Source organism: Neofelis nebulosa, chromosome 14, assembly GCF_028018385.1.
Source record: "Neofelis nebulosa isolate mNeoNeb1 chromosome 14, mNeoNeb1.pri, whole genome shotgun sequence".
Classification (NCBI taxonomy): Eukaryota; Metazoa; Chordata; class Mammalia; order Carnivora; family Felidae; genus Neofelis; species Neofelis nebulosa.
Window position 1 is genome coordinate 80,166,055 of NC_080795.1, and position 26,170 is coordinate 80,192,224.

The 26,170-nt window shown below is 47.3% G+C and overlaps 1 protein-coding gene across 6 annotated transcripts in view; it reads right to left on the reverse strand.

Annotated features, from left to right (window-relative positions):
- The window catches only part of TRAPPC9 (trafficking protein particle complex subunit 9), a 572,152-nt gene that overhangs the window by 492,368 nt on the left and 53,614 nt on the right, over positions 1-26,170 (reverse strand). For all 6 annotated transcript variants that reach the window (XM_058699183.1, XM_058699185.1, XM_058699186.1 and 3 more), the window contains 2 exons: positions 21,966-22,091; positions 565-781 (listed from right to left, as the gene is read on the reverse strand). In XM_058699183.1, coding sequence (XP_058555166.1) covers positions 565-781; positions 21,966-22,091 — 343 coding nt within the window. The remainder of the gene's footprint in view (positions 1-564; positions 782-21,965; positions 22,092-26,170) is intronic.

The following is a 26,170-nucleotide window of genomic DNA, read 5'->3' on the forward strand; positions in this document are numbered from 1 at the left end:
AAAAAACGGTAACTGGAAATCAACAGCGACCTTGCCTACTGTCTCTCTGAAGCACGGTAAACGGGGATTCTATTCAGTGTGCAAGTGGAAACTTTTAAAATACCCTTTATCCTCTCTGTACAAAACAACTGTGTGATTGCTTTAAAAACTCTGCCCTTTTCCCGAGCGCTAACCTCCTCCCACGAAACCTCTCTGGAAGGTGGCTGAACTGAGCCTGTACCCACCTTCACAGCCCCATCTCCTCTTCCACCAACAACACCGAGCTTTTTGAACGTAAATCCCACAGGCGTCCACGACTTGCCGGTTATTTCTGCCCTGAACTCCAATCTCTACCACCAGGGCCAGGACAGGGACCAGCCAAAAGAACGCCAGCCCCCAAGCAAAGCACCACTCTTTGTTTATTAGATCATCCTAAGTATTCTCGTAAGTACCCAAGGGCAGGCGGGGGCTTGGTGGTTTTGAACCCCATCCGCCGCCAACCACAGTGTCTGACCGAGAGGGCAAGTGCTCAAACGATGTGTGGGGAACGGGGCCAAACAGTTGCAGCAGTGAGACCTCCAATACCTCTGCTGAAGTCCTTGGGGTCCAGCGACAGGCTGTAGCCGGGAAGCGTCTCCAGGAGCAGCTTGTAGCAGGCCCTCCACCCGGGCTCCGAGATGCTCGGGGCCACGCACTGCATAGCGGCCACGCGCTTGAAGAACGCGGACTTCCGATGGAAGCCAATCAGTTCGTAGAGCTCAGAGAGGATGCTGTATCGCTGGATTTTTTCTTCTTCGGAGAGCTGAAGCACAGACAGGAAGCAAAAAGCTTGTGAGAAATGAAACACATAAAAAGAGCTTTTTCATAAAACAGAGACACGATGAAACGCTGAGGCAGAGCCAGGCCGAGTTCCCACACCCTGAAGACACCACCCGGAAAAGCACAGAAACGGTGATACACACAAGTCCCAAAGGCTTTAGGAGACCCATCTCTTCAAGTTCATCCTGTCCTTTTGTGAGTAAGGCCCGTAACTCTGGAACAGAGGCATTTGTTACGTAGCACACTTTTAGCTCCCTTAGAAAAGAAAAGGAACAACAGTTCACCGAGACACTAGGATTTCGGAAGGGACCTCCATCAAACACGCAACTTTTCAAAGCAGAAAACATATGGAGCCACTTAACCAGACAACGAGCCGTTAACAACCACAACACCTGACTTGGGCTTCAGCCTTCATGCTTCCAGAAAGTTTTCTTTCATCCATGACCTGCCTGGACTCTCCCCACACCCCTGTGATGCAGTAACAACTTCTGTTTCTCAAACGGCAGCAAATCTATTGCACCTCAATCATTACAACAATCCCATCAACTATTTGTACCCCAGCTCACGGATAAGGGAATCTGAAGCTCAGAGAGGTATTAACAGCTATGTAAATCACACAGTCCAGAAGTGTCAGAGACCAGACCAGAATTCGGGTCAGGGCTCTGCTAACCCTCACTGAGCCACAGCTACCTGTAAAGAGGAAGGCTGGTCCCCGCCCACCCTGCTGCTCAAGGCTATGCCGCTTAAGGAGGTGGTTCGGTCGCTCTGCTGGCCCTGATGATTAGCCTGTTGCCCAGATACCTCTGTGAGCACAGAACCACAGCCTGGCGGCCCCACCAACTTGTGCTCCTCAGTGCCCTCTCCGTGCCCACCTCCATGGTCCTCACCTGGGCCCGCACCTGGAAGACGAATCTAAATGGTCTCCCAACCAGCATTCAAGACCTTCCTTTATCCACGCACAGACACGCGCCAGACCGGTGTTCCTGGGGCACAGCTCAGAGCCCGTCACCCCTTCTCAGAAACACTGGGAAGCCCCTGGGTACTACAACCACAAACCCAGAGCCCTCTCTGGCACACCAGTGTGCCCTCGTAACCCCAGGCCCGCTGCCTACCTGTGACCCAGCCAAATGGGACAATTCTGATGTGTGTGTTTTCTCATTCTGTCGACACCTGTTCACTGAATGCCTCCTGGGGTCCACCGCCCCTGGGGCTGGGCTCACGGCAGAGAACAGAACAGGGAAAGACGCCTGCCCTCAGAGAAGACAACAGTGAAGAAATGTAGGAAGAACTGCTCAGAGTTCAATGAAACACAGATGAGGGCTGACTCTCCAGGAGGCGGGGATGAAGGAGGGGTCAGCCAGGCACGGATATTCCAGGCAGAACAAGAAAGTAACAGGCAGGCCCATGTCCCCCCACGGCAGCAGCCCACCCAGCACCCCTCACAGACACTGGGCCTCCCGCTCTCCGGTGTGAGCAGGCTCTTCCTTCCCTAAATCCTCACCGCCTTTCTGGATTCCACTGCGTCATTTCCCTCTTCTCCTGCATTAGTCACATTCATACTCAATCTCCGTCCCCCACCACACCCCCCGTACAACCACTGGACATTTTCTAAAGTGAAAGCATCATTTTTTTTATATTTCATACAGTATTTATACATAGAACATATACAGAATTCTTACAATTCAATAATAGGTAGACAAGCAACCCAACTTAAAATGGGCAACGAGCGGGCGCCTGGATGGCTCAGCCAGTTAAGCGTCCGACTTCAGCTCAAGTCATGATTTCTTGGTTCGTGGGTTCAAGCCCTGCGTTGGGCTCTGTGCTGACAGCTCAGAGCCTGGAGCCTGCTTCGGATTCTGTGTCTCCCTCTCTCTCTGCCCCTCACAGTGCTCGCACTCTCTCTCTCTCTCTCTCTCAAAAATAAACATTTTTTTAAAAAATTGTTTAAAAAAGGAGATACACAAATGGCCAATAAACACATAAAAAATATTCAACATTATTAGCCATCAGGGAAATGAAAATCAAAGCCACAAAGATACACCATTCATACCCACTAATAAGGCTAACATAATAAACACGTAATAATAAGTGTGGAAAAACTGGAACCCTCATACACTGCTGGTGGGAATGTAAAATTGTGCAGCAATTTTGGAAACAATTTTGGTGGTTCCTCAAAAGATTATACAGAGAGTCATCATATGACTCAGCAATTCCACCCCAGACATATAGCAAATAGAAATTAAAATATATATTCACACAAAAACTTGCACATGAATATTCACAGCTGCATTATTCATAATAGCCAAAAAGTAAAACAACGTGAATGTCCATCAACTGAAGAATGGACAGACGACACGTGGTATATCCAAATAATCAAAATCGTTTGGCACTAAAAAGAAAATGAAATACTGATACACGCCCCAACTTTGATAGACCCTGAAAACACTATGCTATGTGAAAGACAGAGATTATATTGTGTGATTGATTCCTTCTTTGTGAAATGTCCCAAATAGGCAAATACAGAAAATAGAACGGTGATTTCCCAGGTTTGGGGTGAAGCAGGGGAGAAACACAGAAGGACTGCCAATGCGTGCAGGATTTCTTTTCAGAGAGGCATCATTTTTTATATGAAATTTTTTAAAATTTTTAATTGAACTATAGTTGACCTAAAATATTAAATTAGTTTCAGGTGTACAAATAAAGGCTTGACAATTACAGACCTTGTCAAATGCTCGATATAATCAGTGTAGCTACCATCTATCACCACAGAGGGTTTGCAGTATCACCTGACCATATTCCCTCCGCGGTACTATTCATCCCCGTGCCTCACTTATTTCACAGCTGGAATTTGGTGCTTCTTCATCCCCTTCACCCATTTCCCCCATCCAGCCACCCCTCTGGCAACCACGAGTTTATTCTCTGTATATATGAGTCTGTTTGTCTTTTCACTGTTATCGTCTGTTCATTTTTGGGGGGGTTTTTTTTAGATTCCACATGTAAGGGGAGATCATATGTTATTTGTCTTTGTCTGACTTATTTCACTTAGCATAATGTCCTCTAGGTCCATCCACATTATTGTGAATGGCAAGATTTCATTCCTTTTCATAGCTGAGTAACACTGCAGTGTGTGCATGTGGGTCTACAGACGGACACTTGGACTGCGTCCACACCTTGGCCACTATAAATAATGCTGCAATAAACACAGGGGTGCATGTTATCTTTCCAAATCAGTATTTTCATTTTCCTCAGGTAAACGGCCAGAAGCAGAATTACTGGATCATATGGTCCTTCTATTTTTACACTTTTGAGGACCCTCCATTCTGTTCTCCAAAGTGGCTGCACCAGTTTGCATTCCCACCAACGGTGCACGAGGGCTCCCTTTTCTCCACGTGTTCACCAACACTTTTTTTTTTTTTTTTTTGTCTTTTTGATAACAGCCGTTCTGACAGGTGTGAGGTGGCATTTCATCATGGTTTTGATTTGGACTTCCCTGATGATGAGTGATGCTGAGCACCTTTTCATGTGTCTGTTAGCCATCTGGATGTCTTCTTTGGGGAAAATGTCCATTTAGGTCTTTAATCAGATTGTTTGGTTTTGAGTTATATGAATTCTTTCTGTTTTGGATATTAACCCTTTATCAGATATATCATTTGCAAATATCTCCTCCCATTCACTGGGTTGCCTTTTTGTTTTATGGTTTCCTTTGCAAGCGCAAAACCCTTTGAGTTTGGTGTGGTCCCAACAGCTTACTTCTGTTTGCCTTCCCTTACCTGGGGAGACAGATCCAGAAAAGTGTTGCTAAGGCTGATGTCCAAGAGATTACTGCCTATGTTTTCCTTTAGGCATTTCATAGTTTCAAGCCTTATATTTAGGACTATAATCCATTTTGAATTTACTTTTATATACAGTGTATAAGAATGTGGTTCAGTTTCACTCTTTCGCATATAGCTAGCTGTCCACTTTCCACAACACGATTTATTGAAGAGACTGTCTTTTCCCTATTGTATGCTTTGGACTCCTCTGTCATAGATTAATTGACCATATAAACCTGAGTTTATTTCTGGGCTCTCTGTTCACTGATCTATGTGTCTGTTTCTGTACAAGTACCATAATGTTTTGATCACTATAGCTTTCTAGGATAGTTTGAATTCAGGAAGTGTGATGCCTCCAGCTTTGTTCTTCTTTCTCAAGACTGCTTTGGCTATTTGGGGTCTTTTGTGGTTCCACACAAATTTCAGGATTCTATGTTCTAGTTCTCTGAAAAATACTATTGATATTTTCATGGGAATTGCTTTGAATCTGTACGTTTTTCTGGGTAGTATGGAGTTTTAACAATGTTAATTCTTCCAATCCATGAGCATGGTATATCTTTCCATTTGTTTATGTCATCTCAATTTCATTCACCAATTTCTTATAGGTTTCAGAGTACAGGTCTTTCAACTCCTTGGTTAAGTTTATTCCTAGGAATTTTGTTCTTTTGATGTAATTGTAAATGAGGTTGTTTTCTTAATTTTCCTTTCTGTTATTTCATTATTAGTGTATAGATACGCAACAAATTTCTCTATATTGACTTTACGTCCCACAACTTTCCTGAATTCAGTTATTAATTCTAGTAGATATTTGGTGGCATCTTTAAGATTTTCTATAGATAGTATCATCTCGTCTGCAAGTAGTGACAGTTTTCTTTTTTTTCTTACCAGTTTGGATGCCTTTTATTTCTTTTTCTTGTCTGACTGCTGTGGCTAGGACTACTAGTACTATGTGGAAAAAGGTGACAATAGTAGACATCCTGGTCTTATTCCTGATCTTAGAGGATATTTGCGGTGGACCTGTCACGTATGGCCTTTGTTACGTTGAGGTATATACTCTAAAGTGGAAGCATCATTTCACATTCACACTGGTAACCTAAGTGGATTACAGTTGCCCCACATGTTCACCAACACTTGATGTTATCAGTCTTTTCCATTTCAGTCATTCTGGGGGCTTCAGTTTGCATTTACCTGATAACTAATGGTGTTAGACATGCTTCCATACAATTACTGGCCACCTCTATATCTTCTATCATAAAGCATTTGTTCAAATTTTCTGGTCATTTTTTAAAGTTATATCGTTTGTCTTATTGCTGAGTCATAGGAATTCTTTATATATTCTCAATGTTCTATTTTCCCAGTCTGATGCACATTTATTTTCCAAAAGGAGTCTTTTGAGGGGCGCCTGGGTGGCGCAGTCGGTTAAGCGTCCGACTTCAGCCAGGTCACGATCTCGCGGTCCGTGAGTTCGAGCCCCGCGTCAGGCTCTGGGCTGATGGCTCGGAGCCTGGAGCCTGTTTCTGATTCTGTGTCTCCCTCTCTCTCTGCCCCTCCCCCGTTCATGCTCTGTCTCTCTCTGTCCCAAAAATAAATAAAAAACGTTGAAAAAAAATTTAAAAAAAAAAAAAAAAAAAAAAAAACAAAAGGAGTCTTTTGATAAGCAGAAATTGTGAAGGAGCTCAATTTATTAATTTATCAATTGTAAAGTAGCTCAATGTATTTTTCTTTTAAGGTTAAAGCTTTCTGTGCCCTTGCCTAAGAGACTTTTGCTTACCCCAAAGTCCCAGATATATTCCCCTATGTTCTCTTGTAGAAGCTTTATGCTTAGGTACAGGATCCATGGGGATGTGGATTTAAAGGACAAGGTCTTTGCCCTCTTAGCATACAGTACCAGCTGCAGAGAGATGCCAGCGCAGTGAGGTCCAATCATGGGCAGGAGACTAAGGAGGTCTACACAGGAGAGGCTGAAGTACTTAATGCTTTCAGCACATACCTGTAAACTCCCAGACCATCAACTGTATCCTTTGGTTTTAAATACGGTAAAAGATGTTGGGGGATGTAAACTATTAGTAGTCATAGCCAGTATGCTCAACGAGGCCACCATCTAAAATAAGGATGACAGCCAAGGCAAGATGAGAAGCCGTGGCCTCTAATCCCTCAGAGTTCCCACTGATTCTTTCATGGACACTATTAAGGATGAAAGACCAGGGGCACCTGGGTGGCTCAGTTGGTTGAGCCACTGGCTCTAGATTTCAGCTCAGATCATGACCTCATGGTTTGCGGCATAGAGCCCCACATGGGGCTCTACGCAACAGCATGGAGCCTGCCTGGGTTTCTCTCTCCCTCTCTCTGTGCCCCTCCCCTGCACACTCATACTCTCTGTCCCTCAAAATAAATAAACATTAAAAAAACATTTAAAGATGAAACACTGGAATACTCTCATTGGTAATATACTCTTTGATTCTTTACATCATTTGAACATAATAAGAAACCAAATGATAAACACTATAAATAGAACTACAATCACTTCAAGCCCCAGAAAATCTTGGGCACAACTGCTTCAGAGCCCCCGGAAAACACTTGACTGAAAAGCCCCTCATTGCCCATGGGACCTGTGAAAAGCCATGTTAGGTCAGCAGAGACATCCACAGCACAAGAATCTGGGGAATATAAAAGAGTCCCAGGCAAAATTTTAGGCCACAAGCTTCACCAAATTTTGATGTGAAATCAAATTCCCAAATTCATTTCAGATCTGCTGCTCTTTTAGGGAGTATCAATCAACACATCTTGCTCTAGTTTTTCAATAGGCTGCATGGCCATGACAGCTGAGCCCACAGGGCCCAGACATTTGCATGAAGTTCCAATGGAAAGTAACTGAAAGATTACTCAAGACAAGTAGCTTTACTCATAGGACGGGCTCTGAGGAATTCCAATGCTAACTTAACCATTCCCTCCCCAACTTGAAAGCACGTCCACACCCGTTTTATCCACTGGAAACAAAGCTGTGCTATTAACAAACAGGAAGCTGGCTGTCTGGAAGGATGGGATAGGCACAGGAATCAAAAAGACCCAAGTGCCAGTTCCAGATGTGCATGCACATCACTAACTCTGGCGCTTTCCTTATTAACGCAGGTAATAAAATCCATTCATGACCATTGGGAAGACTAAATGAAATACTGTGTGTGGTCAGCACAGGCTTAAAACTCCTAGTGAGTGTGCAGGAAATGGGAAATACCATTGTTAACTAATTAACGCCTTTGATGTCACTGGTGTTAACTCAAAATTAGCCAGCCAGAGATGTTCCAGAAAATGCCTCAACGGCCATCAGCCTTCTCAAACATGGGAACCTGCGGGGACCTGACGAATAAGGCAGCGGCAGTCGCCGTGAGACAACCCAGTGATGGCTCTACCAGCGATGACTGTGACATAGCAGGGCAGAAAACCGCGGGGACCGTACATTCTGAAGTGTGGAAAACACATTCTGTTTCCATCCACATTTATTTCTAGCCATAATTATACAGAGAGAAAATATATCTTCAAAATTACACAAAATTTCCATACATACGTGTCAAAACAGTTTGGAAAGGAAAGAACGTAACTTTCTTCCCTGCATCCCAGGCAGGGTTACGAGGTTTGTACCAAGGACCTTTCTTTAAAAAGCATCTGCTAAAGTAACTGGATCCATTTTTGGTTTTAATCATTCAAAGGGAAAGGATTAAAAACAAAACAAAACAAAGTTACATAAGCCCTGGTCCCTCGATGGTTGACAAGGTCATGGAGGAAACAGACAAGCCAACAAGAAATCAATCTCCTGAGTTCCCAGTTCCCGAGGAGAAGAAGAGGGATGGAGGGAGGGGTGGTACTGGGGCAACTGTGCCCAGCACTGTTAGGCAGGTACCTAAAAGGCTCCTAGAGCAGGTGCATACACCATGTGCCTAACACCTTGACAAACATTAAAGAGAGATGAAACTTTATAGACTATCAACCCTTGGTAAGGACGCTACCCAAAAGTGCTGGAGCACTTGACTTTGCTCATCTCAGTTCCCTTGATTTCATTCTTAGATAACCTTAAAAACCAAGTCACCTGGCCTCAAGAAGTACTGCCTGCCTTTACCAACTTTGGGTTTGGTGACCGAGCAAGCTTATGCGTAACTGGACAAACTCTGACTATGTCTTTCTCAGCATCCATTCTTTAATTCTGAAGAGTCCTGAGTTGAAGTATATCCACCATAAAATCTATCCCTTCCAATGACAGGTCATGGAGCCCGGAATTAAAAGCCAGCCACATAAGTCCATATACAACCAAACTGTCACCCACCCATCATCACTTTCTCAATATTATCTCCTGACTGTAATAAACACCTCCCTCCACCAAGCTCATAAAACACAGATTTGTCTCCTCAAATAAAATGTAAGCTCCATAAAAGAGAAGACTGTTTCATATTCACCTCTGAATATAATCATGAAGATAGCTTTTTCCTCTAAAAAATCTTTTTGGATATTTAACTGAAACTTTGGGAGGAAGGCAACGTTGATATATTTGGGCTCCGACATCCTGATTCAGAACCATATGAGGACCTTTTTGTATCAACTGCTCATTGATTCATTCAAAACACAATTTCTCATTCCAGGAGGATTTATATATTTCTGCCAAGAGTTTATGGTCACTCCCATGCCAGGACAACTTGAAACTAAATCCTCAGGTTGGGTTGTTTCTTCCCTTCAAACAAGATTCAGAGTTTCCTTATTTTCTTGCTTTGAGGAGTGGGATTTTTTCTTCTAGGTCTCCCTTTCATTAAACATAGCTCAGGGAAGGTCTTGGCTTTACAGATGGGTCTGCCACCTGATTCCCAATGGGGGCCGCCCTGAGGCTCACCTCCTGTCCCTCCTACACGGGCTGTTGAAACCATGTTCCCAGAGGTAGGTGGCATTTGCTGCCTTCTGAGACTCACTTACCTTCCAAAATTCATGCTTTGTAGTTGTTTTGGCCCCAAAGGATTTCCCCCTTACTTTTTTTGCTATGCATCTTGAAAAGATGGGGGGAGAACTTTACCTTTTTTTTTTCTAATATTTATTTAATTGGGGCAGAGCGCAAGTGGGGGAGGGACAGAGAGAAGGGGACAGAGGATCTGAAGCGGGCTCTGCACTGAGAGCCTGACAGCAGTGAGCCCGATATGGGGCTCAAACTCACGAACTGCGAGATCCTGACCTGAGCCGAAGTTGGACGCTCAACTGACTGAGCCACCCAGGTGCCCCGAAAAGTTTTATCTCTTAATCAGCATATTTAAAAAACACATGCAAAGAGGGCTTTTGAGAGTTTCTACACCACGATATTGCCCAAACAGTAAATACACTAGTTTTCCTCTAAACATACATATCTGAATTTTTCTTTAACTATTAACGGACATTTTTTAATTAAAAAATAATTAAGGGATGGGGCGCCTGGGTGGCTCAGTCGGTTAAGCGTCCGACATCGGCTCAGGTCATGATGTCACGGTCCATGAGTTCGAGCCCCGTGTCGGGTTCCGTGCTGACAGCTCAGAGCCTGGAGCCTACTTCAGATTCTGTGTCTCCCTCTCTCTCTGACCCTCCCCCGTTCATGCTCTGTCTCTCTCTGTCTCAAAAATAAATAAACATTAAAAAAAAAATTTTTTTTTTTTTAAATAATTAAGGGGCCGCCCAGGTGGCTCAGTCGGTTAAGCATCCGACTCTTGATTTTGGCTCAGGTCATGATCTCACAGTTCATGAGACTGAGCCCCATACCTGGCTCTGTGCAGACAGTGTGGAGCCTGCTGGGGATTCTCTCTCTCTCCCTCTCTCTCTGCCACTCACTCACGTACTCGCTCTCTCTCTCAAAAATAAATAAATGAACTTTAAAGCAACTAAAATAAAATAAAAATAGATAGTTAAGGCCTGCCATAGACACATGAAAAAATGCTCAACATCACTCAGTATCAGGGAAATGCAAACCAGACCCACAACGAAATATCACCTCACACCTGTCAGAGCGGCTAAAATCAAAAAGACAAAAAATGACAACCGTTGGCAAGACTGTCAACAAAAAGAAACCCTTGTGCACTCTTGGTGGGATTGGAAACGGGTGCAGCCACTGTGGAAAACAGCATGGAGACTCCTCAAAGACTTAAAACAGGGGCGCCTGGGTGGCTCAGTCGGTTAAGCGTCCAACTTTGGCTCAGGTCAGGATCTCGCGGTTGGTGAGTTTGAGCCCCTCATCGGGCTCCGTGCTGACAGCATGGAGCCTGGCTTCAGATCCTCCTTCCCCCCTCTCTGCCCTTCCCCTGCTCATGCACGCGTGCGCTCTCTCTCTCAAAAATAAACATTTTTTTTTTAATTAAAAATAGAAATACCATATGATCAAATAGTTCCACCCCTGGCTTTTATCCAAAGAAAACAAAAACATTAATTTAAAGATAGATGCAACAAAAAAATAAAAAATAAATAAAAAGTAAAAAAATAAAGATAGATGCACCCCTCTACTTATTGTAGCACTATTTATAGTAGCCAAGAGATGGACACAACCTAAGGGTCCACTGATAGACACTCGTGGATAAGCACAGTGTGTGGATGGTGGGTAAGGAAGATACGGACATATACACGCACATACACAACGGAATATTACTCGACCATAAAAAAGAGATGGGATTGTGCCACTGCAACAATATGGATGGACCTAGAAGGTATTATGCTGAGAGAAATAAGTCAGTCAGAGAAAGACAGATACCATAGGTTTCCACTCATTTGTGGAACTTGAGAAACTGAACAGAAGACCATGGGGGAGGGGAAGGGAAAAAAGAAAGTTACAGAGAGGGAGGGAGGCAAACCACAAGAGCCTCATGGATACTGAGAACAAACTGAGAGGGTGGATGGGGAGGAGGGAGAGGGGAAAGTGGGGGATGGGCATTGAGGAGGGCGCTTGTTGGGATGAGCACTGGGTGTTGCATGGAAACCAATTTGACAATAAATTATATTTAAAAAAAAAAGACTGGAGTTTCAATGACAGAAATGATAATACTAATTCACTCATATTATAAAGTACGTCTTCACGTTCAGCGAGCAACATGGCGGGGTCCTCAGGGACGAAGGATTTTATGAAAACGCTCAGCTCGGGGACAGGCGTCCTTGGTGAGCGCCACAGCCACGCAATCCGGCTCACTCGTGCCACCTGACTGGGATGCTCCAAAGGCGCTTCAACCTCCACTGGCGCAGAGCCGTCCCCACGGTCCTCCTCCCACAGCTGTCCTCCTTGGGGCCCCTGGCCACCTGCCCCCACTGGCACACACACCTCCCCACCCCCCCCCCCCCGCCCAGAGCTCAGCATCGTCCTCGCACCCCCAGCTCCCTCACAGCCTGTGATCAGGGACCACTTCCTATCAATCGTACCTCCCCTGACAGTCGTTCGCCAACACGCAGCCTGAAACGGGCACCGTGCCGTGCACTGCACACGCGTCAGCTCGCCGACACTTCACGACAGGCCCGGGGCGTCAAGGCGTTAGCAGTCCAACCGATTAGAGAAATTCTGTTTCCTCAAGTGAGCCGTCCAGGTCACACAGCTCCTAGGTGGCTGAGCTAGGATGAAGCCCCACTTGACAGCCAAACCTCAAAGCCACCTCCTCTAAGTCACCCCGTCACCCCCTGCCCAGCCTTCCACAGGTTTCCAAGCATTCTACATGCAAAGAATGATCCTTCACAGCACAGTAGGCCCTGGCTTAAAGTCCTCAGGCTGTACATGGGAGGCTGCACACAGCCCACAAAGCCTGTGGCGGTCGGCTTCCTGTCACCTCCCCCATGCGCCTCCCGCACGCCTGTCCGGCCGGCTCTGTGTGCCTCAGACTCTAAGCGCCCACCCTCCCTCCCACCTTGGGGCTCCCCGCTTGCTAATCCTCTGGCCTAGAATTCAAATTCTGTAGAACCCTGGACTCCCGCGCAGGAGTACCGTACCACGTAAATCTCAATCACACAGTGGACTCCATGGTCACCCTCTTTGACACGGACCCAGGGTCAGCTCTCAGAAAAAGGCTTTCGTGGGAGGAACCCAGATCTCATTCTTTATGTGACTTCTACCCATTGAGCCGTAGTCAGCGCTCGTGGCTCTGTTTCAACAGATGACTGGCAAAATATTTAGTAAGCTCACCTCAGCAGGCCATGACGAGCATATTAGAAAATATCAAATTGGCTGTGCCTACAACTGCAGCCAACCAACACGGCCATGGGGGAGAGAGCCCTCGTTCTCACAAGTGCCGTTCGATCATTTACACCTGGAGGTGTTTAATAAACACAAGTGCTAATCAGTCAAGCTCCCGAACATGACCCTCTTCAAAGACATACGAATCAGGTTTCAAGTACAGCACTCTTACCAGAAATTTATTTTGGAACAGATAGCCCTAAGCTACTCTATGCATCTGACTCAAAGCATCTGACTAAATTCACCCAAAGGATTAAGGTGAATCCATCCTGAATACGCTCCCAGTAGGACCCACACAGTGCCCCACCCAAGGGTCTGATTTCTCGCCATCACATTATGTGCTCGGGTAGCTTAGCCTGAGTCTGGGTTTCTCGTTTATAAAATGGGGGGAAAGAGGCAATTGCGAATAGATTCATTTAACAAATATAGATCTGGCACTTACTGTGAATAAAATCCTAGGAATACACAGATAAATGCCCTCAGGAAGCTCAGCTTTTCCATTTACAATAGCATTGAAAAGAATAAAATAATGAAATAAATTTAACGAAAATGCATAAGACCTGTACACTGAAAACAACAAAATACCACTGAAAGAAATTTTTAAAGACCTAAACATATGGAAGACACCTCATGTTCATGGGATGGAAGGCAATATAAAGACGTCAAAACTCCCCGAAGTGATCTACAGATTCATCCCGATCCCTATCAAAATGCCAGCTGGCTTCATTGGAGAAACTGGCACGCTGACCCCAAAATTCACACAGAAGTTCGAGGGACCCAGAATAGCTGAAACAATCTTGAAAAGGAAGAGCAAAGATAGAGGACTCACACTTCCCAACTTCAAAACTTACTACACAGCTACTGTGATCAAGTCAGTATGGCACTGGTACAGATGGACATATAAATCAGTAGAATAGAATCTAAAATCCAGAAAAAACCTCACACTTACAGTCATTTTTCCACAAGGGGCCAAGACCAATCAGTGGGAGAAGGATGTGTAGTCCACAGAGGGCGCTGGGACAACTGGGTGTCTACCTGCCACAGAAGGAGTCTGAGCCCAACTGTGTACCATCAAAATTAACTCAAAATGGACTCACCGACCTAAATGTAAAAACTAAACCCATAAACTTCCCAGAAGGAAACAGTAAATCTGTGTGACATTGGATCAGGCTACGTTTTCCTAGACGCAACACCAAGAGCATGAGTGACAAAACAAGCAACAGGTAAACTGACTTCATTAAAATTAACATCCATCCTGCAAAGGACATCATCAGCAAAGTGAAATGACAATCCACAGCAAGGGAGAAGACTTGTGCAAAGTGTCTATCTGATAAGAGACTAGTATCCAGGATATAGAACGAGCTCTTACAAGTGAATAATAAAAAGAAAACAAAACCCAATTTCCCAAAAACTGGCAAAGAATTTACGCACACATACAAACAGCCCATCAGTACACGAAAAGATGCTCAACGTCATTAGCCATCAGGGAAATGCAAACCAATGACACAACACTACACACCCAGCAGGACGGTTATAACCAAAAAATGGACAATAACAAGCATCAGCACGGATGTGAAGACAATGCCGGTGGACACGTACAATGGGGCAGCTGCTTTGGAAAACTGTCTGGTGATTCCTCAGAAGGTTAAACACAGAGTCGCTGGATGACCCAGCAACTCCTCCTTGGCATATACACCCAACGGAACTGAAGGCACATGTCCTCATGAAAACTTGCACATCAGTGTTCATAGCAGCATTCTTCATAACAGCCAAAGATGGAAACAACCCAATTTCCATCGACTGATGAATGAATAATCAAAATGGGGCCTATCCACACTGTGGGAGACTATCCAGCCCTGAAACAAGAAGGAAGCACAGGTTCCTGCTACAACATGGATGAACCTTGAACACGTTATGCTCAGGGACCCAGCCAGACACACAAAGACCAATACTATCCTTTTAGGTGAGAAGTACGTAAGCGTTCATTGTACGACTCTCATAACTTTTCCAAAGGTTTAAAATCTTTCAGAATAAAATGCATTACACATTAAAAACACAAAGTAGGGGCATCTGGGGTGGCTAGTCAGTTAGGCATCGGACTCTTGATTTTGGCTCGGGTCACGACCTCACAGTTCGCAAGATGGAAGCCTGTGTGGGGCTCTGTGTTGACAGCACGGAGCCTGCTTGAGATTCTCTCTTCCTCTGTCTCTGCGTCTTCCCCATTTGCATGTGCGCGCTCTCTCTCTCTCTCTCTCTCAAAATAAATAAATAAACCTTAACAATACAAAGTAATTTCTCACAGGAGGGTTTTAAGGATTCAAGGCAGAAGCACGCGTAAAGCTCTCAGCATGATGCCATGCACGTCCGCACGTGGTCACTGCTGTCACTGCCACTGGAAGAGGGGTGCCAACGCCCACGAGCACTGCATTCGTCACTGCTGTCTCGCGTCTGCCATCCAACAGACGTTAGCGGGGCCTGCCCTCTGACAAGCGTGCATGGCCCAGCGACCACGGAGATGACTAAGACAGTCCCTGCGCTGGACTCCGCAGGCATTGCCAAACTTTCTTAGTAGAGATTTAGCACTTTAATGGCGGCTCCATTTTTAAGCAACTACCAGGGCAAGTAGCTTCGAATTTTGAAGAGCCATTCTGTTTATGCATTTACTTACATTCTGCCCCATTCTAAAAAAAAAAAACAAAAAAAACTAAATCAACTTTTTAAACACAACTTAGCAACAATAACAACAAAAAGACAAAAGCAGGGCGAAGAGAAAGTGAGGGGTGCACAGTTAAATGAAACCAGGGGAGGTAAATCATAACGCGGGCCACAACATGTGTACCGTGATTCAAAGCGGACAACAGATTCTGACAGCTGACGCGGAAGAGACAGCTACAAGAGCCCGGCGCCCACGACACAAAGATCTGTGTCAGCTGCCGGCCCGTCCCCATGCGGCAAACTCTGCCACAGCCTTCTTACCTCGGAGCGCCATTCTCAGTGCCCCCGAGTTAAATGCAACCGCGTGCGAGGCACCGTCTCTGTCTCTGACTCTCCCCCGGTGTCAGCCCTCGCCCTGTGTCCTCACTTCACTGGGCTCCCACGCCAACGAGTGAAGCCGACCCCATGGCCTGGAGGGCGGCTCCTCCCCTGGAGCCCAGTTGGCGGCAGGGCCCCCCCACACCCCCGTCTGCTCTGCTCCCTTCTCTGCAGCCTTGACTTCTCACCAAGACATTTCCTCCTATGCCTGCTGCCCACAAAACCCCCTGCCATATCCAAGAACGCCGTGCTGTATCATGTTCAATCAGAAATTTCTCCGTTCCCTCTCACCTTTCCCTTCTCCAGGAAGGAATTCGACTTTCCTCCCTCCCCACGCAACCATTTCTTTTCCTTGCGAGAGCTGTGAATCCCGCACGCGCCATCCGGAAAGCCGGGTGCCCTGCTGGCCAGGACTGACACGTCTCGGCCTCACCTAGGCTGTATCTCTACACTTTCCCCTTCTATCTTAAAAAGCCTCTCCTGAATCTCCCCATCCCTCTGATTTGGGGCTTAATTTGACATAAAGTTCTGAGGTTACAATTATCATGTGCATATCTGCCCACTTTTACTGGGTTTCCTTAGCAACAGCTTCATTAAGGAACTGCAGCCAGACGTTTAAAGAGGCTGTTCTATCTGAACGGAGTAGCCTGCACAAAATTCAAATGGCTCTGAGGAAAAAACTAACCAGAGACAAAGCGGTCGCGGATCATGAGCCAAAATGTTCTTCAAGCGGCCCAGAATCATTCCCGAGCATCAGGTCTATGGCAGGCATCAGTGCTGGGATGACTGCACACTGGTCCCACAGTAGGCTCGCCAATCTGGTAAGCTGCTGGGCTTTCTCCAAGTTTCTCAAACAATTTCTTACTACCACTTTCTCTTCTTGTCACCATTTTCTACTAATTAAGAAATTAATTTCAGCCACCTGGGTTGTCCGGGGAAAGCTCCGCGATGCAGTTCACGGACCTCAGACTTCAGAGTCACAACCAGCTACGTTTGAATACCGGTGGTGGTGTTTACGAGGCAATCCCGGCACGGGCACGCAGCCAACTGGTGTCCTCAACTTGCTCTTGCCTACAACTGGCTACGGTAAACTACTTCACAAAGTTGCTATGATGACACGGTCAACATCTCTTCACGCCTAGTTCAGGGCCCGTAATGAGCTGGCTGCGTAATTAGTTTCAGGTATACTCAGGGAGTTTCAGTTTACCTGATGACAGGGATGCTCTCCCTCTCCCTTGTCCCCGCCTGGTAACAGAACTTCTGTCGCTGGGATCAACGCCACCAGAGCAGCCTGGCGAGAACATTGCCCAGCTCTGCATGATGAATCACGTCCTTTTCCGCTGTAGAACCGCTCACGGTCGGTGGCCGTTTATTTTGTGTGTCTCCTGCCTGCTTCCCCCCCTAGACTCTACACTCAAGCGGTACAGTAAGCCCAACCATGTCTGTCCTGTCACCCACTAAATATTCTAGGGCTCGCAGATGGCAACACGGCACCTGGCCTCTGCTAGGGAAGGTCGTGTGAAGGAAAGTGTCAGCAAGCATGCTTTCCAGAGGCCCCTTCACCGCTGAGCTTGGGATCTGACTCTGGACACGTTACATAACCCTTCTCTAGCCTGAGGCTCCTCTTGAATAAATAGGAATAACTACACTTAAGTACCCAGGGTTATGAGAACTAGTAACAAATTCACACCTAGGAAAGAGCCTCAACAAACATGAGCTGCCTTTATTGCTCCGATCCACGACCGATGGGGCAGACACATATACAGAACGCTTTCTATGCGCCGAGCGGTATGTTGAAAGCACTCGCCGTGTATTACAGTAACGTAATATACACTTACAACAAACCCGGGAAGAAGCGAACAGTATCCTTCCCGTCTACAGACTCGCAAACAGGCTATGGGAGGTCACACGTTAGTCCAGGGTCCCGCGGCAAGGAAAACAACGGCAGGAACCCAGGTCTGGGGTGCCAGGACTGGCAGCCCTTCCCTGACTGCTACCATTTGCCTATGACGCCCACGCATCCAAGACACAAGTTTACAGTCATTACATGAAGTGTGTGCTACCATTCGCTATGGGACAATTATCGCAAACCCCTTTCACAAACAACGTAAGAAATGACACGTCCCTGGACCCAAACACGAGGAATCCTGCAGAAACCCTCCCCAGCACCACTAGATTCAAGCATGTTTCTTATCTGTTTCTATGTCTGCACAGGGCTTCTTAAAGCAGAAAGTACCTACGAGACTCGTTACCTCCATTCCTTTCAAACCTTCCACAGTGGCCAAAACCACCGCCAGGAATAAATACAACTCATCAGTTCTACAATGGCACCCATGTGATCAAGAACCGAAAGCCTGTTCCATTTCGGAAAAACCCGGGACCCTTTCTTTTCTTGTTATTCTAAAGTCCCAGCAGAGCTCATTATTTTGCTGCCCCGGCAAGCACACATGGAGAGGCGTCAACTGTGGCAAAGTGTCGTGTCGGGGGAAACTGAAAGGGCCGCGCCCCAGAGCACCTCACGGCACTCACCCCAACCCACGTGTCTCTGCTGACCTCTGGTGCTGTCCCTGAGGACCGAGCCAAGGGGCAGAGGGCCGTTCCACCAGCAGCAACTTCCCACGCATCGTCAGCAACAACACTTTATTTTACGAAAGATGTGTACTCCTACGGCCACCTGCAAAGACGGCGTCCCGGCAAGCCAGAATCGCCGGCATTCATCCACGAGGCGGCTCCGGCCACACGGCCCGGCCCAGCGAGCGAGCGTTAAGGCCTCCGGGGGGGGCCTCCCCCGACCCTGCCCCCAGCACCCAGCCCGCGGTCCCATGGCTTCAGGTCTTCTGGTGACCGCTGGAAAGCGCGGCCCACCCTCCACTCTGTCCCCCCCCCCCGAGGTGACAGCAGCAGGGCGGCTGCAAGGCACATACCACGATGCTCCCGGACACGGCACAGCAACTCTACACCGAGCCCCCCAACCACCGCGAGGGCCTGCTCCCCCGTCGCGTCACAAAGGAAGATACTGAAACAGAGCGATTCTGTGGAAGGTTGCACAGCGAACCAGGGGCAAAGCCAGGACCAAGCCCAAGGCTGTCTGACCGCCTTCCACTCCTGCACGACTCCTCAGCGTGAATTCCCACGAGGGCCCCCACCCCCCCGATGAGCCCGTGTCTCCACACTCACTCCAGACCCACGACAAGGTCTGGCCCCGGCCTGCCTCCTGAGCGTCTCCCCTCTGCGGTCCCTCAGGAACAAAATCCCTCGGGCCAGGAGCGACTGCCACTCAACAGCTCAGAGTCTCTGGGGTGCCGTTTCCCTGACACCAAATGGCCCCAAACAAAGTGGTGGGATTTTTCTTCTTCTGGTTTGTCTGTACTGGGTTTACTGGCTCTCCTCTGTTCCTGTCTCTCCCTTCCGTGTCAGGCCTACAGCTGCTGCTTCTTACTTGTTCCAGCAGCCTCCGTCTACGCCTGAGCTAAGAAATCACTGCGCGGGGTGCCTGTGGGACTCAGTCGGTAGAGCATGAGACTCTTGATCTCAAGGTCGTGAGTTCAAGCCTGACACTGGGTGTGGAGCCTACTTTAAAAATAAATAAATAAATAAAAAAAAGAGCCCTGATGCCCATTCTTGTTCAAAACATAAACTGATTCTAGTCTCTCTCCCCCTCCCACCCCCGAGCCTCCCCCTCCCCCTAGCCTGAGCCTCAGCCCACACATCTAACAGGCTTCCCGTCACACCCACGGCCGGGTCTGTCACCTCTGCTCCAAAGCACCCTCCACAGCCCCCCTCTCAGAGCACAGCGCGACCTCGCAGCCACAGCCTGGGTGGCGTCCAGCCGACCCTCACGCAGTCCTCACCACTCCCTTTTCACCACCCACGCGTGTCGGCTGTCCCGCCTCTCAGCTGGGAGCATCAGGACTGCTCACCAGGCCTGCCCACAGCACTCTTCCCCACCTGAGACAAGGGGATCCTGTCATTCCCATGCCTCCAAGCCCTTTCCTTTAAAACCCACTGTCAGGGGCGGGTGGGAAGCTCAGTCGGATGAGCGTCCGACTTCGGCTCAGGTCATGATCTCGCGTTCATGGGATCGAGCCCCGCGTCGAGCTCTGTGCCGACAGCTCGGTGCCTGGAGCCTGCTTCGGATTCTGTGTCTCCCTCTCTCTCTTCCCCTCCTCCACTCATGCTTTCACTGTCTCTCTCTCTCAAAAATAAATCAATACTAAATAAATAAACATTAAAAAAAATTTTAGGGGTGCCTGGGTGGCTCGGTCGGTTGAGTGTCCGACTTCGGCTCAGGTCATGATCTCACAGCTTGTGAGTTCGAGCCCCGCATCGAGCTCTGTGCTGACAGCTCGGAGCCTGGAACCTGCTTCCAGTTCTGCGTCTCCCTCTTTCTGCCCCTCCCCTGCTCACTTGCTCTCTCTGGCTCTCTCAAAAACTAAATAAACATTAAAAAAAAATTTTTTTTTTAAATAAATAAAACCCACTGTTGGCAGAATACACTGCAAACCCTTCACCTGGCCAGAAAGACCTCCAGTTCTGACTGGGACCCCCTCCCTCAAGCTCCCTCTCCAGCCTGTCTCCATCTGGCCTGGTTCCTTCCAGGGAAAATGCCGTCTCAGATTTCAGACTCACTCCTGCTGAGCCATCCTCCTGGAATGCTCGGTCCCCCCTCCTCCTCTCCTGGCTATCTCCTATCCAGCTTTCCCGCCCCAGCTTGAACCTCCCTGCCCCAGATGGCCCCTGACCCCACACCCTCCACCAGCACCAAACTAGCTCAAATCGATTTGCCACACTCCCTTGTCCCCTGTTTTTCAGTCACCCCACCACCGGAGGTCCACCTTTGCCATGAGGCTGTCAGCTAGAGGAGGGCAGAACCTGCCTTCTCCCCACCCCTCCCCCGCCCAGCACGGCCTGTGCTCAGCAAAGAGCTTTGCCACTAGTTACCTGTGTCCCACTCCCAGCCATAGGTCCTTATAGAAGCTGCTGCACTTTGGGACTGGGTGGCCGCGTCCATACAAATCCAAGTTAAATGAGCTAAATGTCTCCAATCTTTCTAGACTACCAACTTTGTGACTTTGCATTAGCAACCTACAACTAAATGTTCTAATGACTTCGTTTTATTAAAATCATATCCAGATGCAGACTGAGTGGTATTTCTTGAGTGCCTACTGTGTACCATGAGCTGTCCAAAGAACTTTCCCAGACTTTGTGTTTTAGAAACCTAACGACCCAGCCCGGGTTACAAATGGCAGTCGTGCCACAAGTGACCAGAGTGAAGCAACGGGCAGAGCTGGACCAAGGTCACGAAGCTGGCGAGAGACAGAGTGGTCTCTCTACTCAAGAAAAATTGTGAAGGGCAGAAAACTCTGAATGTGGGGGGCACCTGGGTGGCTCAGTCGACTGAGTGTCCAACTCTTGATTTTGGCTAACGTCATGGGACTGACCCCCACATTGGGCTCCACACTGAGCGTGGGTCCCTCTTGGTATTCTCTCTCTCCCTCCCTCCCTCCCTCTCTCTCCTTCTCTCCCTCCCTCCCTCTCTCTCCCTCTCTCTCCCTCTCTCCTCCCCTCTCCCTCCCTCCCTCTCTCTCCTTCTCTCCCTCCCTCCCTCTCTCTCCCTCTCTCTCTCTCTCCCCCTCTCCCTCCCTCCCTCTCTCTCTCCCCCTCTCCCTCCCTCCCTCTCTCTCCCCCTCTCCCTCCCTCCCTCTCTCTCCCCCTCTCCCTCCCTCCCTCTCTCTCCCCCTCTCCCTCCCTCCCTCTCTCTCTCCCCCTCTCCCTCCCTCCCTCTCTCTCTCCCCCTCTCCCTCCCTCCCTCTCTCTCCCCCTCTCCCTCCCTCCCTCTCTCTCTCCCCCTCTCCCTCCCTCCCTGTCTCTCCCCCTCTCCCTCCCTCTACCCCTCTCCCCTGCTCACATGTGCTCTCTCTCTAAAATTTAAGAAAAAGAAAAGAAAAATCAGAATCCTGAAAGTAAAGTATCATAACGTAAAGCAGTATTTAGGACACCGAGTTCTGGCTGCAGACTTCACACCACACTGAGTCCTAGCAGCAGGGTCACAACGGGGTCCAGGAGAGCTGCACTAACCCTTCCACACACCGCACCTGCCTGTCGGGAGGACGTGCACCCACCTGTCGAAGATTAATGTAAACCGCGTTCTGGAGAAATTCTGAAGCATCCATGCTCCGCTTCTGAATGGCAAGGACTCGCACAGCCTTGACACACGCTTCTAACTCAATCACTCCGGCATTCTTGTACTGTAGGGTACAAAGGAGGATCCTCATCAAAAAAGAAGATTTTCTACCGTATCGCAAAGCCTATATATCACGGGGAACTCGGGGACCCTTCAGGGCACCTCCCCAAGTTCCAGGACCTAACAGTCCCTCCCAAGGGGGGCGGGTGGAGAGCAGAGAGGGAGGACTGTATTGGGGGAAGTCTTATCACGCCACACTGTGTGGCTCGGAGCCTGGAGCAGGCTGCTGAGTGGCCCCTGGACCCCGACCCAGTGCCCTCCCTCCAGCATCCTTTGCCCCGCCAAGGCTGCACCACAGAAACTCTGCACACTAGCTGTCAGCCTGTTTTCTTTTCCACTCCAACCGGTTTTGTTTTCTTTCTAAGCATCCCGAGCTGGAGTGATTTTCAATGGCGGTATCTGTAGAAACTTGCAGTTGAAGAAAAGTTTAACAGAGATAAATCCATGTACACCAGGGCCTAAAGACCGCCCAGGGGGAGGAGGTCCCTCACAGATACTCCTACAGAGGCATCAAACACTGGAGTCCCCCCTTTCCATCAACAAGTATTTACCGAGACCCCCATGGGCCCAGCAGGCAGAAATGCTCGGGAGAATGCAGTCTGTCCACCTACCAACTGTTACAAAGGTCACGTTTCTTACTAAAAGTATTTTTATAAGGTAGAAAAAGAAAGTGCTGTGCTGTTAGGGCAGCCTCCTTCTTCCCTCTTTTCAAGTATGTAACACGTACGTAATTCATGGCACGGGACAAAAACCACCACGCACAATCATGAGGAGAAACTCTGCTTCCCTAACTGGCAACACTGAAGTCAGAAATCACCAATTTTTACATACCATTTAACAGCACAACAATAAACTCACAGAAGGACTTTATTCCACTGAAATTAAATGACTTCTTTTCCTTCAAATCCCTTGAAACAACTTCCATGTAAGTGGCAATAAAAGCCAACTCCATTTTTTTCACATATGTTTATGTTACACTTACATATTTTTAATTATATTATAAAGATTTAAACTGCAATCATAAAAAATTGCTCTTACATCAGTAGAAAGGTATCCACAATCAGCAGGGATTAGGTAAAGAATGGACCATTACTAAAAACCTCCATACCTGCTCTCTATAAGCATTCTCCAGGAACAAAAATTCTGGGATGCAGGGACCAAGCCCCGTTCTCACTACTGAGTCCTTACTAAGGACTGTCCTACCAGCACAGATCCCAGCATAGCATTGTATAATCAATAGTTCAGGAATAAATGAGGGAACTCTCTCATTCAATTCTAAAACAAAAACCCTAAAATAAATATTATCCTTGTTAGGTTCTAAAATGAGACTTAAAAAAGTAAAGTTTCTTGGGGCGCTTGCGTGGCTCAGTCAGTTGAGCATCTGGCTTCGGCTCAGGTCATGATCTCACGGTTTGTGAGTTCAAGCCCCACGTCGGGCTCTGTGCTGACAGCTCGGAGCCTGGAGCCTGTTTTGGATTCTGTGTGTCTCCCTCTCTCTCTGCTCCTCCCCCGCTCATGCTCTGTCTCTCTCTCTCTCTCTCTCAAAAATAAATAAACATTTAAAAAAATTAAAAAAAAAAAAAAAAAAGGAAAGTTTCTTGCCCAAGGTTACAAAGCGAGTATCTGGTGGAGACAGGGTTTGAATTGCATCCATCTGACTCCAGAACTAATATGAAGCAAACATGCCATTAGGAACCAAGTGACCTACCAGGGTCGGGCCTGGTTAGTACTTGGATAGGAACCAAGTGACCTTCACTTGAGAGGCCACAGGAACATAGCTAAAGGTAGGTGAACACCGAGAACTCTGCCCGACACCATAGCTCAAGCGTGGAGGGTCCTCTGCCTCCCAATCCAGCCGTCACTGTGTGACTTCAATCGAGTCACGTACCCTCTCTGGGCTTTAGTCTCTCACCTATGAAAAAGTATGAGGCTATATGCTCTCTAAAGTTCCTTCCAACTATAAATATGACGACACCAATGTCTCGGGAGAATGTCTATGTCTCCATTTCATTTCTTCTAATAAAAGAGAATTTCCTTGGCCACAAATCAGAAATCTAATAAAAAATCATTTGTGAAGCCACCAAGAATCTGCTTACAAGATTTCACTATCACTCACAGTGAATGAAAACCAAAAGATGGGGCCTCTCCCTTGGTAAGTGAGAGGCAGCCTGACATGTGTGTTCATGTGTGTGCATGTGCACGTGTGTGTGTGCGTGTGTGCACGTGTGTACAAATCAAATACGATCAAATCAAATCTGAGAAGCATTCAGAGATTCTTATACCACTGTCGTCTCATGGTGGGGGAGGACGTAAAGGAGGAAAGACAAGGAGCTAAGAGGAAAACGAGGCAAATGAACAGAACTACAACCAGAGAAAGGAAGATATCCACTTGCTCTGTCTGTCTGCATCACATACACAATATTAGGAACGGGCTTCTCCCCAGACATCTCGTTGAGCACGTGCTCAACCGAGGAAGGACAGACGATGACCATTTTTTTACTGAGCAATACAAACGGGTCTGCCCCGGTAGTAGGCATTTTACACGTATAAATTGTTTACTCTGATTAAAAACTCGACGCAGGGGTGCCTGGGGGACTCAGCCAGTTAAGCGTCTGACTCTAGATATCTATCGGCTCAGGTCATGATCTCACGGTTCACGGGATCGAGCCCCGCATTGAGCTCTGTGCTGACAGCATGGAGCCTGCTCAGGATTCTCTCGCTCCTTGTCTCTCTGCCCTTTTCCCACTATCTCACGTGCTCTCTCTCTCTTGCTCTCACTCTCTCAAAATAAATAAACATTTTAAAAAAAATTTTTTTTAATCTTGATGCAGTAGGCCTTAACCTCACCATTTGAGAGAAAAGAAACCCGGGGCTGAGAGAGCATACAAAGGAAATGAGGTCAGACAGCACAGACACAGTGGAGAGACTCAAATCCAGTTCTGTCTTACTCCAGAGGCTGCTCCTTCCACTCTGGGGACTGGAAAACTCAAGACCCACGGCCACCTGCCTCCCCTGCTGTGCCCACGGCAGACAAGTCTCTCCCACCGAGAAGTCTCGAATTCTTACTAACACAGTGCTGTGGGCAGCCACTAACTTTCCATCAGATATGGCTGGTGAAGAGCCATCCACCTGCCATGCCCACAGGGCTCTGCCACAAAGGCAGGAGAGCCTGGTTCCTGTGCACGTTCAGAGCCTTCCCTGGTCTAACCCTGGCTCCTTCTGCTTCTCTAGTCCAAAGGCAGTCACCAAACTGCTAGAATTAGTTACACGAGCCACGTGACTTCTCTCCATCTGTCTGCCCACCTACAGAACTTAGCTATGATCATTTTGATAATCTTGGAAACAAAGTTTAAAAGACAGAAAAGAAAGGAGTTTGAAAAAAGTACTTAATATTTAAGATTTTTCAACAGCCAGTTACAAAATGAATATTAAAACCTCAATCTGCCTTTCTACATTTCAGCTATAAGCAGTTCAAAAATATAATGGCAAAAAATCTCATCCACCAAATTAACAAAAACACGTGCAATAACTAGAAATAAACTTAAAAACAATGCTCACGTTCTCTGTGAAGAAACCTGCAACTCTGTATTGCGGGACTTAAAATAAGATGTGTAAGTGCAGAGACATTAACATATTCTACAGAGACAGTAATTTTGCAAAGATAGGAGTTCTCCTAAAAATAATTCAAAACTTACTTTAAGCCCCATGAAAATTCCAAACTGTTGTGTGTGTGTGTGTGTGTGTGTGTGTGACATGAACGAAATATTTCAGGATTCTTGAGGAATTATTATTCATAATACTAGCCAAGAAAATCTAGGATGGGAGGAAGGGATTTTAAAGAAAAGAAGACACACTAGTACATGTTAAAGAAACCACAGGAGATAAAATATCATGATGCTGGAGTAAGAAAAGAAATTCATAGAAAGGAATAAAAAGCTCAGGGGCGCCTGGGTGGCTCAGTCGGTTGAGCGTCCGACTTCGGCCCAGGTCATGATCTCGCGGTCCATGGGTTCGTGCCCTGCGTCGGGCTCTGTGCTGACAGCTCAGAGCCCGGAGCCTGTTTCGGATTCTGTGTCCCCCTCT